Source organism: Plasmodium fragile, assembly GCF_000956335.1.
Source record: "Plasmodium fragile strain nilgiri unplaced genomic scaffold supercont1.27, whole genome shotgun sequence".
NCBI classification, from domain to species: domain Eukaryota; phylum Apicomplexa; class Aconoidasida; order Haemosporida; family Plasmodiidae; genus Plasmodium; species Plasmodium fragile.
The window spans coordinates 180,325-190,465 of record NW_012192607.1 but is presented as its reverse complement, the minus strand read 5'-3'; the positions used below and the strand labels follow the sequence as shown (position 1 = coordinate 190,465).

The window sequence follows — 10,141 nt, the reverse complement described above, 5'->3', positions numbered from 1 at the left end:
TGCAATTGATTTACTAAAAAATGTGGACAGATAAAACAGGGGGGGGAAGAATAAAAAAAAAAAAAAAAGCATATCTGGGAGAGCACAATTTATTTAGTTTTATTTTTTCCTCCCATTTTAACAAAAGACATAATCAAAGTTTGATAACAGGAGTTTGAAGATCCCATTTTGGAAAAGTGTATGTGGTGGTTTATCCACGTGGACAATAAAAAAAAAAAAAGGGCACTTTTTCCATCGTGTGATGTTTTTACAAAATATTTGAAAATGGAACAAACGGAGGGGTGGCGTGATGAGCTGCGGTGTGGTTAGTTTGGACGCGGTTTGCACAAGGGCCATTCGCCTTCTTGTGGCTAACTCAGATGCGGAGCGGCACAGCTAAAGACAAGCTGGAAGCGGGCACTGCAAACGGACTGCTCCCGTGTAATCACTTGTTAAGCTATAGAAGAAGTGTGGGTGGAATGGAAGGAAGAACGAGTGGGTAAGGGCCATTGGAGGGAAACTCAAAAAAGAAGAGGCACGCAAACAATATATGTGTGCATGCATAATATGCCTCACGCATGCGTATGCTTTGCCCACATTTATTAGGTGTTCCTGCAATTTTTACTCACAAGTACAATTCAAAGGGATGGGTATAAAAAAAAAAAAAAAAGAAAAAAAAAATTATGTTTTAGTTTTACGTGGAAATATGCTGTACATATCCACACTTGTGTTTTATTTTTGCTCCTATTTACACTTGGGCCTAAAACGTGCTTAAAAGGTACTCTTTAAAATCTTCGAAGTTTATCTGCAGACGAGGGGGTGGAGGATGAACGAGCGTGGGGATGAGCAACGGACGCGTTTTCTATTTTGTCGTTTTTTTTTTTTTTCGTTCCATTTGGTCGCCCGTTTTCTCCTTATCATTTTGTTTTCCCTCGAATTACCCTGTTCGCGCGGCGCTCGCAAGATAAGCCCTTCTTCACAAGGAACACGGAAGTGAAAAAGTTGTCCACGTCGTGACTCTCGATGACCTTGTCCTGGACGAGAGTTACTATGTCGCTTTTGCTGATGTAGCCATCTTCGTCCTGCGTGGTGGCGTAAAGGTCGTTTCGTTTTGAGGGGACTCCATGGAGCAAAGGTGTGGTCAGCGGTATAGTAGCGGTGTGGTAAGCGTCGTTGGCAACGGCGTGGCGGCATCTTAATCCCCCCCCAGTGCACTTCTCTCTCCGGTAACCTTGTCGATCTTATTGAAGGCCGCCTTTAAGAAAGTGGATTCTATGTCCTTCCATCGGTAGCATCCGGCGATGAACTCTGCAGAGGTGAACGAGCATTGGGAGATAGAGTGTGCGCATGCGCATCGACATTCGAAGGGCTGCCTAAACGTACGAGTATGCACATGTAAGTGTGAACATGTGTGGGTGTGAGAGAGCACCTGTGTAGGTCACGCTGCCGCGGTCGTTGATGTCCAGTGCCTGCACGATTCGGTTGATGTCCCACTTCTTGATACCCGCATTGGCCAGCACGGTATAAATTTCCCCATGACTCAGCGAACCGTTGTGATTGGTGTCTATTTTGCAGAAGAGCTCATTGATGTACTTTAAGTGGCTATCTATTACGCTGAGCTCGTGGGCCATTATGTTTACTATGATGTTCCTGATGTTGGATTGCTTCATGTAGGCCTTTATGTTGCTGAGAGTGCTAGGGTTGATTTGCACTGGGTCTAGGAAGCCCTGAAACCATGGGTGGTGCAGGAGCTGAGTGTAGGGGTGAGGGGGGTGATAAGGGGTGTTCTCACGTGTGGTAATATTGTACAATTGTGGTTGTAGTATTGCTCAATTGTGGTTGTAGTATTGCTCAATTGTGGTTGCCGTATTGCATCACTGCAGTTGCAGACGGACGCTCGCTCCTACCACTGCCGCCATGGGGCGCCGTGTGTGGTCCTTCTCCAGCATAAGCTTCAAGATGTGCAACGCGGGCTGAGACAGCCGGCCCTTCAAGCTCTTGTAGTCAGGCTCGTCCTTGAATATGCTGAGTTTGATCTCGTCGTAGGTGTTCCCACAAAAGGGCAAATTCTTGGAGAACAAAAAAAACATAATAACTCCAGCTGACCATATATCACATTTGATGGTAAATTTTTTTTTAAAAACTTCAGGTGCCATGTAGAGGACAGTCCCTGCAGCAGTTTTGCTAACTCCCTCTGTGTGATTAATCAATTCAGCTAGTCCAAAATCAATGATCTTTAATGTATCATCTCCTTTCGATTTGAACAGAATATTCTCCGGCTTCAAGTCCTTATGAGCAATGTTGTTGCTATGCATATAAGCTATGGCACACAAAATTTGAAACATAATATTTTTTATATATTCTTCATTGAAAATTGAAGACTTGATTATTTTGTCCATAAGTTCCCCTCCTTCACAAAGCTCCATGACAATGTACGTGCAATCCACATTTTCGTAAACGTCAAATATTTTTATAATGTTTGGATGATCTAGATATATGAGCACATTAATTTCTTCGTTAATTTTTATATTTTTTAATTTTTTTTTTTTTAATATTTTCACCACTTTGTACAGTTTACAAATATTGTCTTCCACAAGGTGTACTTCTCCAAAGGCACCACATCCAAGAATTTTTTTAAAACTCAGGTAATTGTATATCGAGGAATAATCGTACCCTCCCAGCTTCTTCCTGCTGATTATACAATTTCTTTTTATTTTTAAATTTTTGGTTGGGTAATACTTTTTCTTGATCTGTTTCAACAGGTCCCAGTACATCTGTCTGAAATCGGTGTAGTTCATGCTGTTGTTCTTGCTGCTGTCGTAGTCTTTGTACACGATGGACAGGATGTTCTCTGCAGGTGGGGGGGGGAAATCGCCACGTAGTGGTTAGACACGAAGTAAAGAAAGATGTTGCCACGTGGTGATTTAGGGACGCAATTTCACTTGCGCAGACAAATGAATGGTCATATTTGCCTAATTGGCATGCTGCGGGCACAAGACTTATTATGCCCAACACTCCTCTCATTGCTTACTATCCACAGGGGGGAGCTCCAAATTAAAGCAAAGCTTCTGAATCAATGACTCGATCTCGCTGAAATGCAGGAAGTTTTTATTTTTCACATCGAACTGCTGAAAGGTGGCTCTTGCGGATCGCTCAAAAATTTCGCTATTCTTTAGAACCTTATCAATTTTGCTTTTTATATAAAATGGGGTCGCCAACACTTCATCATTATTTTCATGTCTTTTCTTCAGTTCATTGTTCTCGATCATTTTTCTGTTTAACGTTTGTTCCATTTTAACATCTGATTCCTCATCCCTTCCGTTTCCTCCCTGTAATGTAATTTGTCTTCCCCTCTTTGGATCACCTTCAAATTGAGCTACTTTATTTTTTTCATGACCAAGGGGGCTTCTATAATAGAGTTGTTGATATATGTTAGGTATAATACTCTCCTTTCCATGAACCTTTCTGTTCGTGTCTTCATCCAAGTCGTGCTTGCTTGTGTGATATTTCCTGCTGTGTTTTCCACTCATCATATCGTTGGAGTTGTTCGTTTTGGAGTTCTCTGATTTAGGGTTCTTCTTGTTCTTGTCGGGTGACTTCCCCATGACGTTTTTTTTTCCATCCCATGTGACTGGGGCCACTTTGCGCGACATCGGTTCTTTGGACGAAGAGCCCCCTTCGTAGGAAAACTCCAGTGTGTTATTATTTCCCCTGTTGTCATATGGCCTTCGTAAACTTTGCTTAATAGAACCGTCATTGATGTCTTCCCCTTCGTTCGAAGAGGTGTCCATAATTTTGACCGCGGCCTTTGTGCTGTAATGTGCCATCTCGTCTTTTATCATGGACGGCTGGTCGTCGTCGCGCCTCGGGTCGGACTTGCCTCGGTGGATCCAGCCGAACTTCTCTACGCCGTTCGACTTGATAGAGGGCTCGACGCTGGCGTCCCTCTCTCGCTGCGGGGATAAGGACTTCGCGGCGATACTTTTGTTACGATGGAAAAAATTACCCAGCGTCCTGGCATGCAGAATGTCCGTGAACTTCATTTTGAATTTGTCCTTTTTTTCACTCCTCTCCACATGATCATATTTGCTCTGTTCCCGTTTAAGCATATCTTCGTTGTTTTTCCTGTGCTTTATTTTGTCTAGGAAGTTTTTGATGTTATGTTTCTTTTTCTCTTCCCCCTGGGGATCCTTCTGCATTTTCTCCCTTTTCTGCGTTTCTTCCCTCAGTGGTTGGTGTATTTGTCCCGCTTGGCCCAAGTGGCTATCTTTGCAGTCTTCTTCTGCTCCTTCTTCTCTCCCCCCTCTTTTTAAAAAAAAGTCATTGGTCCCTGCGTGCACACTCCGGTTTGACGAATGAAGCATGTAGTCGAATGCACTTATCCTTTCATCTTTGTCCATTGGCTTGCTCCTACTGTTGTTGATCTTGTGTGTACCTATATTAAACTTAATTAGCTTATCTTCCTCCACATTAGGGAGATTAAATTTGTACTTGTCCTTACTGAGGTTGGGGTTCCCAATGTTCAGGGCATTTCTCAAGGATAATTTTCCCTCCATGGTACTCCTCTGCATGTTGTATTGCCTTCCATAAGACGTGGTACTTTTTTTTAAATTACTTTCTCTTACGTTTATATTCACAGATTTTTTATTTTGCATTTTTTGTGGGTATTCTACTTTTGAATTTTCTTCCTTCCTCCCGCTCCCCCGGTGCCCAAGTTTTATTTCATGCCTTTTTTCATCTCCATATATTCGTTCCATGGGGTCATGTTTTGTAGCGTTCCATATGTTCTCTTCATTTTCAAAATGACTGTCTTCCCTTTTATAATAGATGTGTCCTCCCGCTGGGGTGTTTGGGTACTTGTACTCGCTTGCGAGGGGGGCTCTGCGGCTTGGGTGTTCCATGTTGGTTTCCTCCTTCCGATCAAAGGGGTCGCGGTCATTCTCACCGTCATCCTCTTCATCATCGTCGTCATCATCCTCATCCTCGCCCTCATCTCCTTCCTCCCCTTCTTCTTCATCTTCTTGGTCTTCGTCTTCATCTTCGTCATCCTCTTCTTCTCCCTCTTCTTCCTCCTGCCCCAGTGATCCACCCCTTTTAAATCTACCGCTTCCATTTACACCTCCGCTGTGTTCGTACTTAGACTGCGCTTCGCTGGTATTATAGTCTTCACTACTCTCTTCATCACCACTTTGGCTGCCACCACTTTGGTCGTCATCCTCCTCTCGGTCATAATAGTCCGCGTTCTCCTCCTGGTAATGTTCATAGTTATCCTTGTCTTCCCGAGAAGCGTGCATTTGTTTCGGTTTCCCCCTCTTGCCACCATAGCCTCCACTGGTGTCATAAGAATAGGCGTCTTCTTTTTGAAACGGGCGCCCATTCCGTTTGTCATAATCAATGCTCTTTTTATTCCTATTTAAAAATTTGATGATGTCCGAGTCGAACTCATTGTGATTACCCTTAAACGGTTCCTCATGGTTGAAATTGTACTTGTCGTATCTATCTTGTGCCCCTTGTTGTAGTTCCTGTTGCCCCTGTCGTCCCTGTCTTTTTTTCTTTCTGTCCGTTTTGATGATTTCCCCCTTTCCATCATCGACTGAATATTTACTTAACAATTTTAATCCGGCATTGGAGAAGGAATTATAAGTTTTGTATTCCACATTTTCGTCCTCCACAAATTGTAGCTCGTCAAAATTCTCATTTTCAAAAATGTCCTCTGTGAACTCTTCCTGTTCGTTTTCTTCATAGTTTGTATTTTTCCTCTTTACGTTTATATAGAGTCCTTTCGATGCATTTTTTTTTCTCTCCTTCTTCTTTTTCTTCTTCCTCGTCATCGTGGTTGTCTTGGTCTTTAGGGGGGCATTTCTCCCCTTTTGAATTTGAAGAGGACTATCGTCCTTTCCATCACTTGGGGATTGACTTTTACTATGTGCTTCACTTTCGGTTAGTGAATTTGCATCATCTGTGATCTCCACCTTTGTGGTATCCTTTTCGCTCTCATCCTGCAACGAGAAATTTTTTTTTTTTTTCTTCTTCTTCTTCTTCTTTTCTTTTTCGATACTAGTTCTCATTTTGTTGCTATAAAAAGGTTCCCCTTTTTTTTCAAAATTGTTTTTGAGTACATCCAATATCATGTTAATGTGGCTCGCTTTTTTTTGTGGGTGTAGGGAAGGGGATGGAGCGAGTTCCTTTGGAGAGTCTACCAGAGGGACAACGCTAGAAAGGTGTGCACAGGAAGGTACTACATGTACACATGTGCATATGTTGACACGTGTCTACTTGTGCGCATCGGCATGCAGGCGCGTGCCTTCGCGGATGGTTCTCACACCGCTGGGTATTCTTACAGTTGTGACAAAAATAAATGGGTGTGTAACGGGGTGGGGAGAAAAAGGGAAAGGGAAGAACAGGGCAAAAAGGACAAAGTGTGCAAAGCAAAGAAGGAGAAGAAGTGCATCGCGTGGTCGAAGAAAAGCACAGCAGGTGGGACACAAAGCGGACTGCAACACAAGCCCGCTCCGCCGCTGTATCGCCCCGCCCGGAAAATCATCCAAGCTCTATTTTTGAAGAAACGAAAATAGGGATATTCCTGCAAGCTTAAAGATAGCGCACTAAAAAAATTGCTAGGAGCCTCATTTTAGAAAAACTCAAAAATGCGTGCACTCCCCAAGTATAGCCTTGTGCGCCCTCTCATTTTGTCTGCGCAGGTTAAACAGTTCGGTTGCGCCACTCGCTGCTGCTTAGCGTTGTTGCGTTTTACCACTTATTTCGTTCTTCTTAACATTTTTTTTTTTGTTGTTGTCACTTTTGTTCTTTTTTCCTTTTTATATTTTATATATACAAAAAGGTGCAGTCCACCACTTTTTCAGACATAATTTTGAATCTTTGTAGATTTAGCTTTTTACCTTCTTTGTTAACAGTATTTTTTTTTTTCCCCCTGTGTGTGTATCATAAAAATATATAGCGTTTGGGGGGGGCAGGTGGGAAGAAAAAAAAATTTACAAAATGAGTTCGCAATGTAACGGTTGTGTTGTTTTCCTTCCCCCTTTAAGGGCTGCTAAGCGGTGAGGCACATTACAAATATGCTTCCCCTCTTTTTGTGTTAAGCAAATGGGGACATAGTATACATAGGAGCACGTTGTATGGTTAAGTGCTACATAAATGAAATTAGAAAAATGCTGAAGCCGATTGTGTAGACGAATCGCTAAATCAATTGGGGGAAAAACGGGATGCAGCGAGTAATTCTGTTGCTCCCTTTGGCGAGAGAATGGTGACGCCCATGAACGCCCTTGAAAAGGTTTAAAACGTTATGTAGATAAGAAGATAAAAAAAAAAAAGAGGGAAAAAATAAAATTCAAGAAAAAGGAGATGTTGAACAAAGCAAGTGGTTTTTTTTAAAAGGGTGAGAATAAAAGGGAAAAAAAATTCTAAGTGTGTTGTGCATGTAGAAGGGGGGGTGTTTATGTGGATCCACTTGATGTAGGCAAAAAAAGGGGCAAATGTGTACTTATATGCGCAGTAGCACACGTCCAGGCACTTCACTCACATATCAGAGGCAAGCGCGGGCAATGCGTCCACATGAAAAGTTATCATGTGATCAATCACGGGGGTTAAAAGGGGACGCGCGACAGAACGAAGTGACACGCGATGAGCAGGTACAAATGTGATGAAGAGCGACGAATGTGATGGGACGTGTTGCTGCGCCGGATGGCTGACAAACCAAGCGAGTAACCACGTGGGAGAACGCAGTGGTGAAAAAAAAGGAGCAAGATGAAGCTAAAAGGTACATTTGTTCCCTACGCAACTCTGGACAATTTCAAAACGGGCATCATGCAGATTTGTACACATGAGGGAAAATTCCACCACTTGGGAAAAGCTCCTTTGTATGTTCATCCGTCCATGCAGTCTTTTCTTTTCTTATCTTTTCCTTTTTTTTTTTTTGAATTTTTTTTTTTTTTTTGTTCATGTCCGTGCTGCAGCACTTAACGTGAAAATCACAATCCAGGGAAGGTTTAAATTTTTCTATTGAAAAGGTGAAGTTAATTCAAAATGAAAGTCATTCTGCGTAACAAGGCTCATATGTGGACTTGCTTTTACTGCGCTCGTTTGTAATTTTTTTTTTTTTTTTTGTTCTCATTTAAAGTCTGACATTTTTTTTTTTTTTTCATCAAGCCTTTGCCGCACAATTCATGCATTTTTTTTAACTGCATGTATTTATAGGATTGGTGTGTTCACATCACAGTGTGCAACATTCTTTGTCGCCCTTCAGACCTATCTCATGGCTTTATTCCCTTTCCATTTTTTTTTTCGCCTTTTGCCCAATACACGGTTACCACAGCTATTTTGAATACTACTTGCGTTCTGTATGACCATGCTAACACCTGTGCGGGTATATGTACAAGTAGGAACAACTACACCTGCGGAACGCGGTCACATGTTGTATGTGTGCATCTCACGCAACCCCCCCTTGGACGCTGCACAGCAAGGCAAGCCAAGTCAAAACAAAGCAAAGCCATATTTCCGAATGGGTTAAACGGTCTGGTTCCTCGCTCAGCATTTTCCCGCTTTAATGTTTTATTAACTGTTCCATTCATTTCTCAAATTATTTTTCAAACCTGCGGCGTACAAGGAGCTGCTGGGTGATTCAACAACAAAGGAAAGGAACCAAAAAATAAAATAAAACAAAATAAAATAAATAAAAATAAAGCGAAAAAAATACGACAAATAAGGGCATATATACGCATCGAAAGAAATCGGAAAAGAGACTCCTCAAGCGTTCTCACCAGCATTCACAACTCATTCCCAGGATGGGTTAAAAAAAAATTTTAAACTTGGAAATGTCAACCGTCTCTCAAAAGAAAGTTGCATTAACTGGGGTGTGGAAATTATGTGTAGGAAAATATATATACATATACATATTTTTTTCGTTTAACCCCACTTGGTACCCCCTTTTTTTTTAAAAAAAAAAAAAAAAAAATCATTTAAATGGAACGCCTGGAAAATAAAACAACAAAGCTGCCTTTTCAACACACCTCCGAATAGGGCACAAAATTTTATGTTATGCTTGAACTGAGGGGAAAATTCAAGTCAGTGAGTTCCCTTTTTTGTGCTCTTCGAACTTTTTACACAAGATGACTTCATGAAGGGAAAAAAGATGGTGTCCCCGTTTTGCGTCCTTGTTGAAGCAAAGAAGTATGCCTTCTGAGTGAGGTATGCCCCAGAAGGAAGTTTTCACAGGCGGCTAAATTCATGTCCACAAGCACGTTGACCCGCACGTCCATCTGCACCCCCACACGGACAAGGCGAAGGCATCGCTTAAAATGAAAGCCGTCCCCCTTTTCGCCTTGGTCCCCCTCCTCCTTTTCGCAATTCTCCTACGCGTAAAATGCATTAAAAAAACTCTCCACAGGAGGTACCCACATTTGGGATACCCCCGGAACAGTTATCACAAGGGAAAAAGTGGTGACCATGAATATGCCTTCATTGGGATTGCAAAAAGAAAATATGATTTGTCACATTTCAAGAAAAATAAAATATTTCCCAATGACCAACATGTTGTGAAAAAACAGAACACTGTGCATGTCTTAAATTTACACGATTGGGAAAATGGAAAGGGACAAGTGAAGAACAATCATTTAAATATGAAAGAAAAAAACTGGTGGAGTAAAATAACATCCAACTTATTAATATTTAAGAGAAATTGCCTGACCAAATTCCTCTGCGCGGGTACCTTGTGTTTAGTCCTCTACCCAGTATACACCTTTTTAGTCAACAAAAAAATTGAACTTGCAATTACGAATATTTTCAAAGAGAATTTTCTGTGTGTGGATATTCCCAAAAAAATAAAAAGATATTTTTTTTCCATTTCGTTTAGTGAATTCAGATCCTCTCCTTTTTTTTTGTCCACAATTTTGGTTGCATCCTACTCCCTGTACATCATTTTTAAGGTTTATATAGAAAAAAAAAGAGAGGCCATACGGATGAAGTCTGCAATTGAAAGTTACAACAAGAGTAGGGACGAGTATATAAATACGGGCAGGGATTCTTCAGAGAGCAGTGGCCAAGACGAGGATTATTTCGGTTACGTGGATGAGGGGGGCGATTTTGACAAGGACCCATACTGATGAGCAGTACCCCTACGGAGCGCCCTCCCCGGAAGTGGGGGGGG

At 41.8% G+C, this 10,141-nt stretch overlaps 2 protein-coding genes across 2 annotated transcripts; one reads left to right on the top strand and one right to left on the bottom strand.

The window, feature by feature from the left end:
• Positions 1–739: 739 nt before the first annotated feature.
• Positions 740–6,110, bottom strand: AK88_02695 (CAMK/CDPK protein kinase; the record flags this gene model as incomplete). Its single annotated transcript, XM_012480320.1, has 6 exons — positions 740–784; positions 921–1,061; positions 1,211–1,287; positions 1,409–1,730; positions 1,887–2,830; positions 3,011–6,110. 6 exons carry the CDS (start codon positions 6,108–6,110, stop codon positions 740–742), a joined length of 4,629 nt encoding a protein of 1,542 aa, XP_012335743.1.
• Positions 6,111–9,293: 3,183 nt separating this feature from the next.
• Positions 9,294–10,097, top strand: AK88_02694 (uncharacterized protein; the record flags this gene model as incomplete). Its single annotated transcript, XM_012480319.1, has 1 exon — positions 9,294–10,097. The coding sequence occupies one exon, from the start codon at positions 9,294–9,296 to the stop codon at positions 10,095–10,097; it is 804 nt and encodes a 267-aa protein (XP_012335742.1).
• Between the last annotated feature and the right edge of the window lie 44 nt (positions 10,098–10,141).